Source organism: Cyanistes caeruleus, chromosome 3, assembly GCF_971803275.1.
Source record: "Cyanistes caeruleus chromosome 3, bCyaCae1.hap1.1, whole genome shotgun sequence".
NCBI lineage: Eukaryota > Metazoa > Chordata > Aves > Passeriformes > Paridae > Cyanistes > Cyanistes caeruleus.
The window spans coordinates 90,709,136-90,728,938 of record NC_141703.1 but is presented as its reverse complement, the minus strand read 5'-3'; the positions used below and the strand labels follow the sequence as shown (position 1 = coordinate 90,728,938).

At 44.0% G+C, this 19,803-nt stretch overlaps 1 protein-coding gene across 8 annotated transcripts in view; it reads left to right on the top strand.

The window, feature by feature from the left end:
- Positions 1-19,803, top strand: part of TMEM39A (transmembrane protein 39A) — a 29,269-nt gene that overhangs the window by 318 nt on the left and 9,148 nt on the right. Inside the window, exons 1-2 of one of the 8 annotated variants that reach the window (XM_086882828.1) lie at positions 16-928; positions 1,592-1,711. The exons of 2 other annotated variants lie outside the window; for them this stretch is intronic. In XM_086882828.1, the coding sequence (XP_086738954.1) occupies positions 1,697-1,711 (15 nt within the window). In that variant the 5' untranslated portion in view covers positions 16-928; positions 1,592-1,696. Of the gene's footprint in view, positions 1-15; positions 929-1,591; positions 1,712-5,166; positions 5,316-10,281; positions 10,726-10,788; positions 10,994-19,803 lie in introns of those variants that run through there. 5 more of the 8 variants (XM_086882829.1, XM_086882830.1, XM_086882833.1 and 2 more) reach the window with 5 other exon arrangements.

Below are 19,803 nucleotides of genomic sequence, written 5' to 3'. Positions count from 1 at the left end.
CGCCCCTCCCGCCGCGGCCGCTCCCGGGCCGTCCCGGGAATAGCGGGGCCGCCGGGCCTCGGCTGCCTGTCTGCTCTGGGCTTGCCGAGGAAAAGCGGCGGGCACGGCTCTGTCAGAGCCGCTCGGTCGGTGCCAGCGGCCCGGCACGCCCGGGGTGCTGGTGGCGGTGGCAGAATTCTGGCAGTTCTTGCCATTTACGGGAATGCTGAACCGCCTGGGGTTTGTGGGGGTGTTTTTTTTGGAGCTGCGGGGGAGCTCCGAGGGTTTGGGCATCAAATCATTTGCATGGCTGGCGCTCGTCAGAAGCTGAGTCTCACTTCCTCTCAAAACGTATCTTTTGGAAGATGTCCCTGCCCGTGGCGGGGGTGGAGCCAGGGAATCTTTAAGGTCCTTTCCGAACTGTTCTGTGATTCTGCGGCTCTGTGATGTGACTTCTTTACTGTGAAAATTAAGTGGGGCTCCGCAGGAGTTCTTAGTGATAAGAAGTTAAAATGCCTGCTTCCAAAACCTAATTGCTCAGGAACGAGAATGGTTTTCCTCTTCCTTAAGTGAAATCATAGCAGGGCTTTTGGTGTCGAACTCTTATCAAGAGTGCAGAAAACCTCTTCGGGTTTGTGTGCCCACATGCAGATGATGGCTGAAGGTGTTTTTCTGTTACTAGGAAGTTAATATTTGAAAAAAAACTCAAAATCAGAGGTTTTTTTACAGTACGGATTAGATCACTGTATGGATTAACCAAAGTTCATATTGCTGTACCTTAGCATCGATTGTTTAATCATGCAAACCTTTCCAACCTAACCACTCCTACCTGCCAAAAAGGCTAATTATTTTAAATTATATGATCAAATAACAAAGCAGTTTCACTGACCATAGCGAGGAAAGCAAAATGGGAACAGTGAGGATCACCATGGTGCTACCCTGCTCCAGAGTAAGTCTGTATATGTATGTGCCTGTCATCTATATGGAATATACCACCCAGACCTCATATGCTGCACCCATGGGGAATCTCTTGTGAAGCAGTACAAAAGTCCTTCAAGAAAAGCGCAAAATTAATTTTCTTTTGTGGAGAGAAACCACTTCCATTGAAAGAATGAGAGAGGAGAAAGTTTCTGTTTAAAAGTGTAGGAAATCAAATAAAGGCAAAACAATAAAATCGCCAAAAATGAGAGCTGAGGGAGAATGGAGGGTAGTATTACATTCCTTCTGCTTGTAAATAGTAAAGGATGTTGATAATCCAAAATTTAAAGAGATGTTAGTAGTTGTCCAGTAATAGCTGTATGAATGACTGCTTTTCTAGTGGCATCAGTCACACCTATTGATAGTTTTAGTCAAGTTTAATGATGTTAAGTAATTGTCAGATCCAGACACTGCTTCCTGATTGTAAACGAATCTGCCAGAGTGCATCAGTCTCCAATATAGTCTGTTTCTGTTACTGCTGTGTGTGTCAGAACTGTAGATACAGGAGACACTCTGCTGAGAGAGTGAGCCCAGTGTTAGTCATTATTTGATCCATTGAGAGTGCATTGGCATTATCAGCTTGTCAGTCCGTCCTCATACCACAGATTTAACCAGCTCGTATCTTAAATCCCAGGGCACGCAGCAGATCACTTGTCCTACAGACCAACAAAGAGAAGGAAGCAAACAATGAGACCTGAAATTACTGTGGTGGTAGTCTCATAGGATAGGGAAGGGAGAGATGAAATGGCAAAAGGTATGTGTGAAGATGCTAGAAATTAATTGTATTATGCAGAGGATCTGAAAGCATTGTGTAGACTTGCAATCATCAGGAATACTGTGCTGCAGGGGTCTAAAGGATGTATGGGAAACTTGGGCTATGGCAGGGATTGCAGGGAATGAGGGAAACACTCTGAGAACAGCAATCAACTCTGTTTATGGCCCATGGAACACTGCATTTCTATAAAAGTCTCGCTGTGTGTTTTCCTCCACAAACATTCTTATCTTCCAAATTTAACATTTGTCTAACTTTGTTTAACCAGGTTTCTTTTCCCTGGACTGAATTGAAAGTTTGTTACATAAAATAAAACCTTGTGGATCTCATGGGAACAGTTTTGAAAAAGGCCTCAAGTCTGCGGTCTCCTTCAGTGATTTTCCTTTATTCTTTTATTAAGCAAACCTTACATTTTCCCCTACTTCAAATATTCAGGTTGTCTTAGGTGTGCTCTTTAGCTGCTGATTTTAATCTCACTTGTAAACTATGACAAGGAGTGAACCTACCCAGATTATCAACCATTGTCGAGCTCCACACCACGTGCCAATGTAGTACAAGATGGGTTTTCCTCAAATGTTCTAGTGACTCAAGGTTTTCAAGGTGTAAAATGGTATTTTTAAATTGCTGAAAAGGGGCAAAGATCGTGAGTTGTGGAAATAATACCATCCAATAAATAATTATCTGTAAATTTAACAGGAGGTATTTCAGTGGAATGCTACCTCTCCGGTTTGGAGAAGGACACGCAGTACATGGCATGCTGAGCAACATTATTACCTTGAGGTGATGAAAAGAAATTTTTTTCAGTCCAGATGCAGCAATGATATTAACATCAAACCTGATACCTCATCAACTTGCTTAGCACAACATAAAAGGTTTCCCTAAGAAATCAAATCCTTCTCAGCAGGTTGTTAATGCTACTAGTTTATCTCAATATGTGCCATAGAAATGCCATAGAATTTCTGAGCAAACAGAATTGGATCATGGGTCATTTAGGTCTGATTGTGTTAATGTTGCTATTTGTAGAGCTGTAGTAGATTTTGAAGCCCTGCAGGTTAGTTTCTTCCTCACATGGACATCAATGACTTGAAATAAATTTGTTTATAACACATACTTTTAGAAGATGCTTAGAAGTCCTGTTTTCTTGGACACAAATACCAAGTCCACATTGGGCGCTCTTCCCTGCAGCATTTGAAACCAGTTTTTCTTTTCATCTCTGTTCTTCAGTCTCACAGTTTAAACACAGGGATTTTTTTTATCTGATAAATTGTTTGGATGAAAGCTGATGCCAGGTGGCCCTGAAAAGTGAATACCAAAGGTGACCCTTTTTTGCATGTAGAAATAGTACAGATAGATCTTCAAAAGTCATCTCAACAATTGCTGGACATTATGGCAATTAGTTCATGCTGAATTTCATGTCACTACAATTGCATTGTTAGTGGTACACAACCTCTTCTGAGTATGTGTACACAAAACTGAAATTATGTCTTTGCTTTATCAAGGTAATGCTTTGAGATAAGCAACAGCTGTATCCCAAGGTAAATTTAAAGGACTGTTCCTGTTCAAGATCACACCTGTTTATGTCCCAGAGTTTGTGGAACCATAGCCTTGGAGTGGAAGGATAGAGGGGGTGTTTGATAAAATGAAAAATTGAGGAGCCAGTAAGACAGGAAAAGGGTTTGAAACAGGAGGGAGAGTGGCAAAAAGGGTCTACGTTTTCTCACAGACAGTAGAAAACAAACACAAAGTATAGCAGAAGCAAGAAGTAGGTGAAAATGGCATTAACCTAAATAACAGACAGGAAATGAGAGTTGGAAGGAACAGATAGGAAAATCAAATATAGAGCGTAGAAAGTTGTATACTGTTAGTGTTTGCTGCAGATAAACTGGTGTTACATGACTCAGTAGGAGTGTTTTATCTAAGACCCTGCAGCAGTTGCACACTCAATCACAGAAGGGTCTTTTTGAGCCTGAGTCTCTGTACTTTGATGGTCTTCTCACATATGTAATCCAGTGATTTATGACAAAGTCCCAAGCAAGGCTAAGTTAGAAGACTGATAACTAAGGGGAATGTCACAAAAGCTAGCAAGGAAGATCTCATCTTTCCCATTCTGCCCGATCTGATGCTTTTTCCTCATTACTAGATTCCTTGGCTCAATCTGAATTACAGTTTCCTTGCAAATATGAGGAAAGCAAGGATCCAAACATTCATGCAGCTCTCTGATGAATTCAGTGATAAAAATACAACGTGCCATGGATTGCACACAAGGACCCTGGCAGAAAAATGTGAGTTATTTCTGAAATATCATCATCAAGGGTAGATGTGTATAAACTGTCACTCCCTGATTGCTCTGGCCATATTAACATTTCCATGTGAAAATGAGAAAGGAAAAGATGAGATACCTAAGTCACCATACTGTTATTGAATTCTGTAGACATAACAATTAGTACATGATATGCTAGGGAGGAGGATGTTTAAACCTTTAAAGCATCCAACCAAAGTTGTTCTCAAGTCATTAGCCTAACTTTTATAAATAGCACAAAGTTACTTCTTTGAGTCAAAATGCACAGCAGCTGCAAGGTTCATCTGCATTTATCCAGACTTGAACTTCTATTCAGATTTGACTGAGAAGGAATTTCACCCCTGTCGAACTAGCAAAGATCTGTCTCCTGCCTGTGGCTTGTTGCACAGTTCCATCAGCTAAGATATCCTGGGCATATTTCATACAAAGAGCAGGTTTTTCTTGGAGCAGGCATCTCAGGCCTTAGAGACATCTGGACTGAGGATAAGAACAATTTGCGTTCTTAAATATTTCACTGTTTTGTTTGGGCATTTTTTGCAGCTGATCTGGAACAACAGAATGCTTTGGCAGGTTTCCTAGTACGAGGCGTGTATTACAGAGGTTCAGACACAGAACTACAGCCACAGTCTTCAGGTACAGCTGGGCTGTCACTGGTCATTTCTGTGGCTGAAGGGGAAGGATCAGCAAAGCTGAGGTGTGAGGGCAGTGATGCAGACACAATCAGTCTGTTCACTGAGCAGCAGCTGTGATCCAGTTTGTAGACATGGAAATTATGTGAGGATGCTGCTGAGGCAGAAGGAAGGAAAGTGAATGCATGAGGTACAGACCCTGATCTGCTGGCAGGGAGTGAAGAGGGAGAATTCTCTGCCAGAAACAAGCCAAAACACACTGATAAGACAATAAGACTTTACCAGAGCCCCTTCCAGACATTTGTTTTAAAAGTAAAACAGAGCAGCTGTCCTGGGTTTGGCCAGGATAGAGTTAATTTTCTTCCTAGTAGCTGGTACATTGCTGTGTTTTGAATTTAGTATGAGAATAATGTTGATTATACAGTGATGTTGTCGTTGTTGCTAAGTACTGCTTACCTGAAGTGAAGAATTTTTCAGCTTCCCATGCTCTGCCCGGAGCAGGTGCACGAGAGACTGGGAGGGACCATGGTGAGGACAGCTGTCCCAGGCTGACCATAGGGACATTCCATACCACAGAATGTCATGCTCAGTATACAAACTGGAAGAAGCTGTCCAGGGGTCACTGCTGGCTTCTAGGGGATAGGCTGGTCCATGGGTGGTGAGCAAATGTATTGTGCACGACTCTAGGCTTGTTGATTTTTCTTATATTGACTTTTATTTATCTCTTTCCATTATCTCTGTTTTCATTGCAATTATTACTAGTTGCACTAATATTATATTTTACTTTACGTCAATTATTGAATTGTTCTTATCTCAACCCACAGATTTTACCTTTTTTCCAGTTCTCCTCCCCATCCCTCTGCCGGGTGGGTGGGGCAGTGGGTCTGGGTGGTACTTCGTTGCCAGCTGGTGTTACGCTGTGTCAATATCCTTTTGGCGCCCAACATGAAGCACTGAGGGTTGAGATAAGGACAGATCTGACCAGAGCACGTTAAAACCAATTTGTTGTAAGCATTTGTTGCATTGGTTTAACAATCGCTGGTCACAACATTGATTTGTTTGCTCTCAGAGTCATTGCACTTGTTCTCAGGGCGGTATTATGCAGCACTTTACTTGCAGCATTTGTTCCCTGTCCTGGCTTTATCACCTTTGAGGTCTGGCCTAAGGTTATCATTTTGTTGTACTTTGTAATGCTGGTTTATGATACCATAGAATTACTGGTTGCAAGACTAATCTGGTGTGTGTACTCAGCATTGCTCACCTCTGTTCTTTGAGAGCCATCTGTTGGGAGCTACCAATAATCACACCTTTTGTCTTTCCTCCTCCAAGAGACAACCTATGGAGGAGACATTCTTCCACACCTTCCCCTTTCCTGCCAGGCTAATTACAGTAATGTTTGAGGATTTTGAAAATTGTGAATGACCTTGGGATGTTGAAACCAGCATGGACCTATTTCCAGGAATGTTGAATGTGTTCCAGGTCTTGTTTATGGTTAAACAACTATTTAAGAATAAGACCAAGAGAATTCCCTGAGTTTGGATAGTTACAAGTAGCAGAACATGTGGGATAGCATGTGGCAAATACTGAGGACAGTGGGCACCTCCAGTGTTTTGGAACCTCCTCCCTGAACAAGCACAGACTAAATATTTGGGAAAAGCATGCTGTTACCCTGTCAATTCCAGTCAGTCATAGGTCACTGAGATGTGCTGGGGCCTGGCCCATGCCTACTGATGCCTGTTCAACATCCTTCTATACCTCAAGGGGACGAGACTCTGGATCTGATGGCAAAGCATTAGGCACTGCAGCTACTCCAACCCCGGCAACAGGGACTGCAGCTGAACCAGAGACCCAACCCATGCCATGTCAGTCTCTGACATGTCTGACATGTCTGACATGTCTCTGACATGTTGACTGTGTAGACAAGAAGAAATGGACACAAAAGTCCTCTCATTTAGTAAAGGGGGACAAAGTGAGACCCTCACAAGAAAAGGAGGAAGGAGCCAAAAAAAAGGTTACCGCCACTCAATCCCTATCACTGAGTTATGGATTATGGGAAGAGATTTCATCTGTTGTCCAGGTGAATACATTATCACCTGCCTGCTAAAATGCTGTGATAACGGGACTAGCAGTCTGGAATTAGAAGGTAGGGAAGCCAAGCATTTGGGGTCACTCTCTAGGGAAAGGGGCATTTTGGTTTATTGGAAAAGGGATACAAGTCCTCAGGCTTTGGAGGCGACTCCTGTCAAGCATGAAGGAAAAGTATCCCTTCAAGGAAGATGCTGTATGTCACCCAGGCAAGATGGACATCATTAGGTCACAGTAGGTGTGATCAGCAAAACAACAGCCACATGTCCAGCATCTAGCAGGAAAGAAAGACAAGATTTCTTAGGTGCTGTGGGTTTTTGGAGAATGCACATTCCAAATTACAGTCCTTTCTATCAAGTGACACAGCAGAAGAGTGGTACCAAATGGGACCTGGAGCAGCAACAAATCCTTGAACCAATTAAGCAGGAGATAGTCCATGCAATAGCCCTTGGGCCAGTCTGGACAAGGAAAGATGTTAGAAATGTGCTCTATGCTGCAGCCAGGGAGATCGACCCAGTGTGGAACCTCTGGCAGAAAGTGCCATGGGAGACTTGAGGTCAACCCCATGGCTTTTGGAGCCAGGGATATTGAGGATCTAAGGCCTGCTACATTGCAGCTGAGAAGGAGATAATTGCACTTTATGGAGGAGTTTGAGCTGCTTTGGAAGGGATTGGTACTGAAGCAGAACTGGTCCTGGCACCCCGGTTAGCTCTGCTGGGCTGGATGCTCAAGGGGAGGGTCTCCTCTGCACTTCAGACAATTGATGCTACATGGAATAAGTGGGATACCACTGATTGCGCAATGAGCCTGAATAGGAAAACCCAGGCATCCAGGAATCTTGAAAGTGATAAAGAACTGTCCAGAAGGTAAAGATTTCAGAATATGGTCAGAGGAGGAGGTGACATGTGCCGAAGAGGATGTACTGTATGACAAAGTACCAGAAAGTGAGGAGCAGTATGCTCTGCTTATTGATGGGTCCTGCTGTGTTATAGGAAAGCATTGGAGGTGGAAGGCAGCTGAATGGCATCCCCTATTATAAGTTGTATAAACTGCTAAAGGAGAAGGTGAGCCCAATCAGTTTGCAGAGGTGAAAGCCATCCAGCTGGCTTTAGACATTGTTGAATGGGAAAAATGGCCAATATTTCATCTCTCTACTGTCTCAGGGATGATGACAAATGCCCTATGGAGGTGTTTGCAGTGATGGGAGCAGAGTAACTGGCAGTGCAGAGGTAAACCCACCTGGGCTGCTGCACTGTGGCAGGATATTGCTGCCTGGGTGGAGAACTTGACTGGGAAGAAGTGTCACATAAATGCTCATGTGCCAAGTTGGGCCACTGCAGAACATCAAAACAACCTCGGGTGGAGGTTTGGTGGCTCAGGTGGATCTGGACTGGCAACATAAAGGTGAATTATTTATAGCTCAGTGGGCCCATGACACCTCAGGCCATCAAGAAAACGATGCAACTATAGACGGGATCATGATTAAGGGGTAGATTTGACCATGGACACTGTCACACAGGTTATTCATGAATGGGAAGCTTGCTGGAATTAAGCAAGTCAGGTAGTTAAAGACCCTCTAGTATGAAGGACAGTGGTTGAAATATAAATACAAGGATGCCTGGCAGAGTGAATGTATCACACTCCTATAAATCCACCATGGGCTTATTGGAGAGCTGGAAACATATTCTGGGCCCCACACAATCACCCAGAAAACTACCCTGGGCCTTGAAAAGCAAGTCTCATGGGGCCCTGGTAGGCCAGAAACAACTGAGTCACACAATGTGACTCTTTTCCAAAACAACCTTGTAGACAACTGGGCCAAAAACATAGTACTGAGTGGATGTAACACACCCTATTGCACACCAGCCTCCAGGAAAAATTCAGCAGTGCAATGAACAATTCAAGACTGCACTGAGAGCAATGGGTGGTGGAATCTTCAAACATTTAGCAAAAGCCACTTGGTTAGTCAGCACTAGGAAATATGTCGGTCAGGCTGGCTCTGCTCAATGAAAATTTTACATGCTGGAGAATGGGGTAAATTTCCAGCAGTGCACATAAAAAACACGCTGGAGAAAAATATTTGGGTTATTCCTGCCACAGCCAAAGGCAAAAGCAATCCATGGGATTGCTTTTGTTCAAGGACTTGGGTGTACTTGATGGGTAACGTGAAAGGATGGGGAAGTCTGGTGTGTGCCTCAAGAGAATTTGATTATGGGTGGGAATTACAGTTCATTAAACTGTTTGATGTGATTGCTATTTAAGACTGTGTGTTATCACTTACATGGTGGTGATACACTCATCAGTGCATTGGGCACTTGGCAGCACCCATCTCCACTAACTTTGGAGATGGGGATCTGAACCCAAGTCCCTTTTGATTACCACATTAATAGAGAATGAACTTTGATAAATATGGACAAGTGTAATGGTGGTGTAATCAGAACTGGCTTCATCATGCAGCAATCCAACAACACACACCGTCTTCTCTGCCCTGAAAGTCTGTAGTGGCAAAGGAAGCTCAAGGTTACAGACAAAACAAACTCAACTGACATTTTATAGTGATGGACTTAGGGAATGATATCTGTGTGTATACACCAAAGGGCAGGAAGGATGATGGGATATTTGTAAGTGTGGGAGCTGGAATGATGTAAATGGTGTAGAATAAGGGGTGGATACTGTGCTGGTTTCAAATGGGAACATGGGCCTCCTCCACCTTGTCTGAGGGTGGCAATGGCAGCAGGGCTTTTCAGGTGCTGATGTTCAGCCATGGGATAAGTGGATGTGCTGGCTGGTAATTAAGCAGTTAATTATGATTTTATGATTTTGTGTTAAATGGCATCTCATGATGCAACACATGGCTACACTTTTGAGTCCTGTGTCCAGTTCTGGGCCCCTCACCACAAGAAAGGCTTTGAGAGGCTGGAGTGAGTCCAGAGAAGGGAACGGAGCTGGTGAAGGGTCTGGAGCACAAGTCTGACGAGGAGCAGCCGAGGGAGCTGGGGTTTATTTAGCCTGGAGAAGAAAAAGCTCAGGGGACCTTATATCACTCTCAGTTTCTTCTCCCAGGCAAAAACTGACAGGACAAGAGGATCCAGTCTTAAGCTGTGCCAGAGGTTTGGATTAGACTTTGGCAGGAATTTCTTCAGCTAAAAGGATGATTAGACATTGGAATGGGCTGTCCAGGGAGGTGGTGGAGTCACGGTCCCAGGATGTGTTTAAGGAAAAGATTGGACGTGGCACAACTCAGTGCCAGGGTCTGATGGACATGGTCTGATTGATTGTGTGGAGCTTTCCGTATGTATTTTACCCTGTGATTCCGGAGCAAGCGAGGACACGGATCCCCTGCCGGAGGAGCCGCAGCAGCGCGGCCGGCCCGGAGCTCTGGCTGCCACCACCAAGATGGCGGCGCGGCGCGGCCGCCGCCCCGCCCCGCGGCTCCTGCCCTCCCTGGGCCGGCCGCGGCCGCCGGGGGCCCCGCCGCTGTCGCCGTGTGATGAGAGCATCAGCCCTCACTGCCACGTCTCCCGGGCAGCCGGCGCTGTGCAGGGCCGCGCCGGGGCGCCGAGGCCGGACCCGCCCGCCTGCCTCCTCTTCCCCTCCTTTCCCTTCCCCTGCTCCTGCCCCGTCGCGGGGCAGCGGCGAGGTGGGTCTGCCCGGCGGGAGGAGGGACGCTCCGCGGGGCTCCCGCCGCCGCTGCCGCAGCCTCGTTTCCCCCGGGCGGTCCGGGGGTCGCGGGGGCCGGGGCTCGCCGCCGGGCCGCTGCCGCCGGAGGGGACCCCGCTGCCGGCTGATGTCCTGGCCGCGCCGCCTCCCGCGCTTGGATGTGTGAGTATCGGCCCCGCCGCTCCCGCGGGCAGCGCCGCGCCGGGAAAGCCACGGCGAGCCAGGCGGGCTGCGGCCGCCGGAGCCCCCCTCCCAAACCGGGTGTGTGTCTGTGTGGGAGTGAGTGGTGGGGAGGCTTCTGCCGCGTTTGTTCCGTCCTGCTGGTAAGCTACGGCGCTTGGTCCCGGGCTGCTCCTTTGAGACATTTGGGTTAAAGCAGGAGGTTCGCGCACGCCGCTGGGAGCGAGGTGCTCTGTGGTAGGAGGCTTGAGGGTTAAACGCGAGGAAGTTGGGCTGGGGTCACGGGAAGGTGTGCTGTGGGCTTTTAAAGCGCTGCCCCTGCGTAACCAGTCCTGCAAGGGCACTGTCCTGTGGAAGATGAAGAGCTGAGGCAATCATCTGTAAGTCCAGGCAAATCCAACCCGCCATAAGGTACCGTTTCCAAAATGGATGTGGGTGCAGATTTCTGTCGCTGTACTTTTTTGTACCGCCGAGAAAACAGTGTATCGATCATCCTCCCTTATTTAGGGTAGCAGTTGGGCACATGATTTTCCCTATTACGTGAGGCATCTCCTTCGCTACTCCAGCATCATTTTAACATGTGAACGTACAGCAGAAACAGAGGCAGCTTTGTTTGCCATCTCTGATTGCTCTCATGCGTGCTTTCCATTGTGAGTAAGGGGCCCCTACAACTGTAAGTGAAGAAATGAGATGTCTATGTTACAAAGGGGTGAGTTACGAAATTTTTGGAGACAAGGCATCCCTTCTGTAACCATCTCTTCTGTCTGTTAACCCACTGTAACCAGAAGAGGTTTTCTTGGAGGAGGAATACAGTAGTACAGAGAAGGAACTGGGATGGCTCAGCTCAGTTTCACAGGATGCTGAAGGCAGATGACATCAGCCCTTTTTAACCCACCGTCTGCTCCATGGCTCACCTCCTGGCACTCCTGCTGTTGGACTGTTTCTTACATTCATTTCTCCTTACAGCTGCACCTCTCAGGCTCCTTCAGCCAAGGTGCTTGGACGATACTCTGCTGGTAAAATCTGGGCTCACTGGTAGGCAGGCAATGCTGACCCCTCTGAGGGTTGGGCTGAAACTTCACCTTCTCCTTGTTGTCCCTTATCTGACTGGAAGTTCTTCAGGTGTCGATGCAGCTACTCCTTGTTTCTGTTCTTGAGCTTCTTTGCCTCAGGTTTTGCTGTACAAACCAGCACATCGGGTGGTAATGTTTTCCAGGTTTGATTTATCTGGAACAACATATAACATCAGGTGATATCACTGACACAGTGTGTACTCCTGATTTCAAGACCATAGAACCACTGTGTGCCTCCTGTACAGCTCATTCCTGGCTGTCTCTTTGAAGACTTGCAGGCATTTGAGACTTGACTTTCAGAAGCTCTGGGTGTCCACATTCCTACTAATAGAGGTGTCTATACTGCTTCAACCAGAGCATTCAAAATCATTAATAATTTTGAAAATGCAGGCCTTGTATTTCTTACTTTTATATTTAGTCTTTCTGATTGTAAAATGGGGATAAAACATTTGCTTCCTCCTTTGCAGAGCATGTTTTTATTCTGCTTGTAAGATGATAAATTCCTATAAAAACTTTTTGCATTATACAAATTAGCACCTTGCTGAATTATTTGCCTTTCAGAGACACTGATGGCATTTACCACAGTAAATTCTGTGGTAGCTAAGGAAATAAAACAATTCTCATCTTACTGGCCTGCCTGTGCTGATGTAACATTGCTAGTGTAGGTGTACTGTTACGTAGTACTCAAAAGCAGACAGGCCTAATCACTTTCTTTGTCTATGCATTCTTCAGACATTCCTCTTTGTTATGAAATTTTATATTAAAAAATTAACTTACGTATGTAGTGTTTGAAGGGGAAGCCCCACACCTTTCTGCTGGTTTTAAAACTGAGTAGCACAAGTCTTTCTCTGAAAGGATACGTAATGCAGATTTGATTCAAACCTGGTTGTCATAAAACTTAACATTTTCTTTCTTTCTGTAGGCACCAAATCTGGATGTTTGAGAGTACGGCCAAGAGCAAATGTGCTAGCAATATTTGTTAAGGTGGCTTCCAGTTTCCATGAGCAGTGAGTTCAGACCAGTTGGGCCACTCAGTACTCCCCAGGAGAGTTCCTAAAGATGGATGTGGTGGAAAGCAGCAAGGTGGTAGTGATTCTGAGTCTGACCTGCACAGGTCCTTTCCCTGTGCCTCAGAATAATGAAATCCTGGAAGAATTCTTCCTCTGGCGGTTAAAATTGGAACTTTAGTCCATTTATTTCTGACCCTACCACAGTTGGGTAAGTGGCGTAGCTGTTAGCAGGTGGATTTTTGAAATCAGAGGTAAATCTGTAGTAGCTGTGTGACTTGGGAAAATAGCTCATTAGCTTTCACAAACTATCCTGGAAGATTTTATGCCGTTCTTTGGGGGCTGTTGTCATTGGTAAGTTATTTACAACCTTTTCTTGACTTTTCTGGGTACTGCAAGCGAAGATGAGTCTTCTGGTGAGAAGTGGCTACTATGCAACCTGGTCAGGAGAGCTGTCCTGGGAGACAGGGTACAGTGTCATCCATGTGTACTGGGGGGTTTGGAATTGTTGGTTTATATCAAAATGATCAGTAGACATCTGGGGCCCAGAAATACATATAAGAGAGCATGGATGCAGATTCAGACAGCTGGATTAGTCTCAGTATAATTAATTATACAGGGGATTAATGTATCCTATTGCATTTTCTCAATCTGCTGGATTAGTTGCTCTGTAAACACTCATATGAAGTTCTGAGTCCTACCTACCAAAGTCATGGAGGTTGAATTGAAGACTTACTGCTTTGTGGGGAATATTTATGTCACCTGAACCTGTTGTTTTGAGAGGCTAATAGAGAAGAATCGATGAATTCTCATATGTGCTTTATATTTTAATGCAAATTTATGATTTATACAAATTACAATTTGCTTAAAATTCCCTGCAATATTACTACTTTTCTGCAGTGTCAGGGATGTGCAAAGTGTTGTCTTACTGATACTTTCTACTGTGGATCCCCAGTGTGGTGACTTGGTGTAAGGCTCAAGGAAGTGGTTTTTAACTTTTGCTCTTCTTCATGCCTTCAAGCTCATTGCTACAGATGACAAATGCCTGCCTTATTTTTAGCTATTTGAGGACAAAATAGAAAAATCCTAGTGACTCCCCATGATTTGTCATCATGGCTGATCTCCATTAAATTAAACATAGGGATTGGCAGAGGAACAAAAATCAGCAGGAAAGCTGCTTCTGTTTGTTTTTAAAAAAATATGTCTAAAGCACTAAAATAATACTGTAAAAAATATCCACTGCTACATACAGAGACCCTTGGGAGGATAAGTACTTGCTGAACAGTTTATCCTGTTTTGGGTAAGGAAACTGAGGTCTGTATTGGTAAAACAAGTTCCCTGAAAGTCAGTTGAAGAGGAAAGATTAAAAAGCAAAAGATATCCCAGCCTGTGCTCAGGCCATTGGACTGTGGATTTGTGTTCAGGGTTGGAAGGAGAATGCTTATTTTGATGTCTTGCTTGATGGAATATTTAAGATGGGCTCTTAAAAGCATGAGCATCTTGTATTTTTTTTCCCCCTTCTTTTTCCCCCTCAGTAGTGATCTGTTTTGTTGTGCATTTGCCTTGATATCTTGGAAAAAAAAATACTTCAGTGGCCATACCTAAAATTCCCTGCCTTTCCCAATTACTGGACATAGCAGGGTATAATGGAGAGTGATCTGTAGCTGTGTTTTAACAGAGCTGTGGCTGTGTGTAATGTTTACTGAAGAGCTCTGGTGCAAGATGTACTTAGGAGTGAGTGCTTCTTGATAAATTGTATTAACGGCCAGCTTTGATAGTTTTGCCTGTGTTGTGTCTGCTGAAATACTGCCCTTGTGATTCACTTCCCAACTAGTGTCCCCTTCTAAACAGAACTTCAGTTTCTATCAGTAATGTGGATTTGGAGTTAAAACTTCTGTGTTGTTACATACTCTGAGAACTGCCTGACTCAGTAACTCCCTCCAGCTCTTCAGTTTGGGCCTTTAGTTTGGATGAGGCTGGACTTGCTGTCCCTTTCCCCACACAATTCAGAAGCATGGGAACTCTACGACCAAAACAGACTGTAACCCAAATGGTCAGGCCTGCATTTCCCTCTGCTGCTAGAAAAGCTCAGCTTTGCAATTCTGTCTTGTTCTCACACAAGAATAAGCCAATGCTTTATTTATTCCCACATCCAGTATTTGGCTGTCAATGTTGCTGTATATATTAGAAGAAGCCAAAGAAAATGTTCATGTTTTGTTATCTGTGTAATACTTGTTGGCTTGGAGAGGAGTGTTATTGGCCACTTGGAGCTGTTGAACTTTGAGCATCTTGTGTTGTGGGTTTGTCTTGGTTTTTTTAACTTCCTTTTGGAATATAAATTCTCTTGTCTTCATTCATAAAATTATTACAATCATTCATGAAAGTCTTCCTAAGCTGTTTGCTTTGACCTGCTGCAGCAGTTAGTTGCACAAGGTAATTAAATGGTAATATAAGGTAATACTGTTTTATTACACCAGGAATTGTGGCTTTGTTCTTGTACTCACCAGAGGTTTGTTTAGAGCACTTAGTATGTTTCGCAACTTTCCTCCGATTCACAAAAACCTGAACTCACATATATTCTGAAGAGGACACTGTTGCCTGCATACCTCTGGAAGTTTCTTCCTTGCACCTCCTAAAGTAAGGTCTTTGAGGGGATTTTTAGGGAATGTATAGGGTTTCTCTGTTTTTAAAAATGGCTTTTTCAGTATCTTGGGTAATTTTGTTTACCTAGAGTACTAAGAACTTAAATCTATGTCCTTTGCTTAAGCATGAATGCAAAATGAGCTTACTGAGCTTACTGCACTTTGAGAAGCTTTTCCTAAAAAACTTTTCTTTCCTGTTCCCATTTTTGTATGGGTATTTGAAGTACTGTGGCAGCTACAAGTGGCAGGCACTACCTTCCCCTTGTCTTTTAGCATAAACTTTTATTTTTCCTACTTGCCTTTCTGCTTAGCTCTAGTCTTCCTTGCTGAAAACACTTGAAATAAATTATACAGTATATATGCCATTTGTTAATTCTTGCCTTAATCTTGCTACTTTGACCCTTTGATTTTGGTGTCTGTGTAGAAGACTGATAGATGGAGCCTCTTCAGCCAGAGTTGTGCTGTATTAGAAAAGCCTGCACTGACATGGTCTTGATGGGTTGGTTTTATTTTTTTGGAGGAGGTTATTAGTCACTGAGCAAAAATTAGTCTTGCTGGTGCACCACCTGACAGTGGTGATTCCCCACCCAGGTCTCCTGTTTGATCGTGTTCGGGCTGCACTTCAGGGGGTTTCTGTCTCTCTCTGTGCCAAATCCCCATCTTAATCCATCGCTCTGTATGGCATGAAGACTTGGAAAATGTGCTGACTTTGAGACCTCCCTCCTAACCGGTTTTGCCTCCCAGCTCTGGGCCAGGTGGCGGGTGTGTGCCTTTGGATCCAGCCGGAGTTGAAAGGTTGTGTTGACTTAGCATTGGGGCAGCCCTGTGCAAGCCAAATATTTAGCTTTCCATCTGATAACCTGTCGGTTGTTTCCTCCCTCGCAGCAACCAAACGCTTATTTTATTCCCAGACCAGTTGGGGCTTTTGCAGAAGTTTTGCGTCTTTTTGGCTTCCGGTGTGGCAGATGTGAGGGTGCTGACAAGGTGGCCTTGTGACCAAGGCTTGGGTGCAGCCATCGCTGTTCCTTGGCTCTCTGGTGATTATTTTGTTGTTGTTGTTCTGTTGGGTGAATTGATTACTAGCTTTTTGTCTGTTTTCCCAGCTGTCAAAATGCGGTTTTGTTTTTGTTTTGGTGTTTTTTTATTTAAATTTAAATAAATAAGAGGTTCACACTAGAGGGAAGTAAAAATTAGTAACTAGACCCTCTAAGAGTAACTAGGACCCTCTAAGTTCAAAGGAAAATTTGTGTGATAATTTGCAAAGGTATTAGGATTGCTGGACAACTGCAAGTTTAAGGTTAGGCTGACCAGCTGCAGTGAGTTGAATTGAGGACATTAGCAACCAAGAGAGCATTTTTAGTTTCAGAAGCGAGTCGTGCTTTGTGTCAGTGCTCTGCAGCCGTGTCGTGGCAGGGCTGGTTGCACTTCCCTGCGAGGAAGCACTGCACACGTGGCAGGTGTGTTTCCATAAAGCATGGATACCCTGAATGGAAAGTCTTGCTGGGAGTGTCTGTGTTGCTGTGGAGGAGGCAGACAGAGTCCCTCACCGCAGAAGCCATGTGTTGCTTCACCCCCAGCTGTCACACACTTCCTCAGCAGGAAGGAGGTTGCTTTAATTGAGATGGTGAATTGCAGTGGGAGACCTGTGGTCTTCTTGAGCCACATTGCACCAAGTGAAGATGGTCACATTTCCCTTTCTGCTCTTGCGAATAACTGGTTGTAGGACTTGTGGAGCCAAGGAGAGCCACTTGAATGTTTTCCAGCCTCTGAGAATTATCATGTCTCAGTGCAGCAAGCTTCCTGAGAGGACTGGAGAGGCCTGGAGTTTTTTCCAATTAAAAAATGTTAACGCCATCAAAATAACTGACTGAGCTTTGTAGCGTTTCCAGCAAAGAGATGGGGAACCAGGCACACTTTCCATTCTGATGAGTCACTGACTCTCTCCTGATTTGCCTCTTGAAAGAGCTGTTTGAGCAGCTGCTGATACAGGAACACGATTCTGAGTGATGGTCTCTGGGGAGCAGGACAGGGCTGCACACTGCTTCACTTCTGAATTGGTGAATAATTCGTTTGCCTAGCTTGTTATCAGTAAAGTCTTGTGCACAGCTGTGGTTCTTGCCTGCCTCGATCCTGCCTTGTCAGGACAGCTGGGAAGGTGATGGGCAGGAGGGGTATCTTGGCACAGAAAAAAAAAAGACCAAGTGCTTTCTGTAGTCCTAAAAGTAGGAACTGGAAATGAGAGGATCTGATGTCTTCTGTTTCTGGATTTTCTTGTAACTTGTGTCACAAATGAAGGTTTTGTCTCTGTCCTGAAGCATGGTCTGCCCTAGGACCCAAGAGCTGTCCATACCTACGTCCATTCCCTGTGCATGGTCAGGAACATCTGCTGTTCTGTAGCTGCTCTCTAGATCCTGCTTCTGTGTCTTTATGATGCCCACATCTGCCTCAGAGAGGAGATCTTGGAGGCTAGGTAGTATTGGTTTTGACGATTTGAGGAGGAAGGGACTGCAAGCATGTGTCTTATTTTTTGAAGGGAAATTGTAGGTGAACTGGAAATAACAGTGTGGAATCACATTAATGGACTGAAGAGTCTTGTCAGGAAAGGCTTTTATCTTTCATTACTCACTTTTTTGCATTACTCTATAAAATAAGATCACTGATGGGGTAGGGAATTCAAACAGAGAAGGGAGCAGGGCGGACTCTTCATTAATACTTAATATAACTTGGGATATTATCTCTTGGAGATAAGGGGTTTATGGACACCTTTTTTTCTTGTTCACATATTTTTCAAAGTAGAATCATGCCTTTGTTTATTAATTGAAAGCTATAGAAAGGCTTTTCCCCATGTCTTTCTCCTCAAAAAGGAGGGCTGTTGATTGGGTCAAGGCCAAAAAAAGCAGACTTAGACTCAATCTGATCTGTAATCTCACTGCTTTGTTTAGCTTTATCTGAAGAGCTTCAATTTTGTGTGGCTAGTTTTACAAAATAAAAGCAAACAAAAAAGGAATGGTTCTTAGGCAGATTTTGCTCCAACAAATGCCTACCTAATTTGATCTAACTCCAGTAAAGTAAAGTTATTAAAAGCTTGGCTTGAGGAACTGCCCAGTCTATATGTTCATGAATCACTGTGAAAGGGCTTATTCAAGTGCATTTAAAATATGTGCACTGACGTTAAGGATGGCTTCTTTCCATGGGCAGTTGTTTTTACTGGTAGAAACCTGCATTTTACTGGTTTGCAAAGCCAGGGGCTGGAATTATGATTACTTCGTGTCCAAGTGTCTGTATTGGCGAGTGTGTGAGGCATACTAATGGGGTGATATTAATGAGACCTGTTAAATTATTTACATGAATTATTGAATGTGGTATGAAATACCTTCCATTGTTAATAGCACTAATTAGACCACCAACATATTGCATCCATTATCATAAATATCCTGTAGGTCAAATCATAACAGTTGTTTCAGCTACCACAGGCCCTAGTGGTAGCTAAATTTGGCTTAAAATGGCTTTCAAGCTTGTTCTCTTTTGGTGTCTTTTCCTCATTTTTTTTCCTTCACTTCAATTGCTTATCAAAAATGTCTGAATGCCCTAAGTGAATTCTGCAATGTTTGTTGCTGCCCCTGCTCATCTTACACATGCAGGAGAATTTTCGTGGTTATATTTCGTTCCTGAAATATAAATATACCCAAATAAAACTCTAGAACATCCTAGGGAAAATTGTCTAAAAGCTTTAAAGTCTTGCTTGACTAGAAAGGTAAGAAAGGTTTCGATCTCTGTTGTGTTGTTATTGGAGGTATGAGAGTTTTAAATCTGCCAAAACACACTGTTTACCTCAAAGCCAAAATTCTTCAGTGTTTGCTCACCTTTCATGCATTTTCACATTCTTTTTTTTTTTTTTTCCCCTCTCTTCTCTCTCTCTCCTGTATCTCTGCTTTTTGGTGTGGTTTTTTTGGGTTTGGTTTGATTTTTCTAAGTGACTTTTGTGTGGATATACAGAAAGCATTCATCCTTTGAAACATCTTGATTTTTGTTGAAAGTTTGAGAATTCATTTCAATCTGACAATTGTTTATTGGAGTAGAGATGAAGGATGGGAAATTTTAATACAAAGGGTAATTCTTTGAGGGAATTTTTTAGAGAAGTACTCCTGCATACTGTGTTCATGGTGACAGTCCTGTGACTCACTGAGAAAACTTCTGGCATTTCTGCCAGCTGTGATTTCTCAGGATTTTAAAGGAGGTGATGACTGAATTATAAATAGACCATAGGTTCAATCTGTACATTTCAAAGCTACATCTTGAGTTTTCCAGAAGGTGGGTGTGCTTTTTTTGGCCCCTGGGTTGGTTCTGGCTATGATACTTTTCCAAAAGGGCAGCTGATTTAGACACCAGGCCCATAGGCACACCAAATTCCTTGTAGTGAGATGCTCACTTGGTGTCTTGTTCCTGTACAGCACTCCAGTTCAATCCTTCGCTCCCTTATGTCTGCTCTGTGTTTCCAT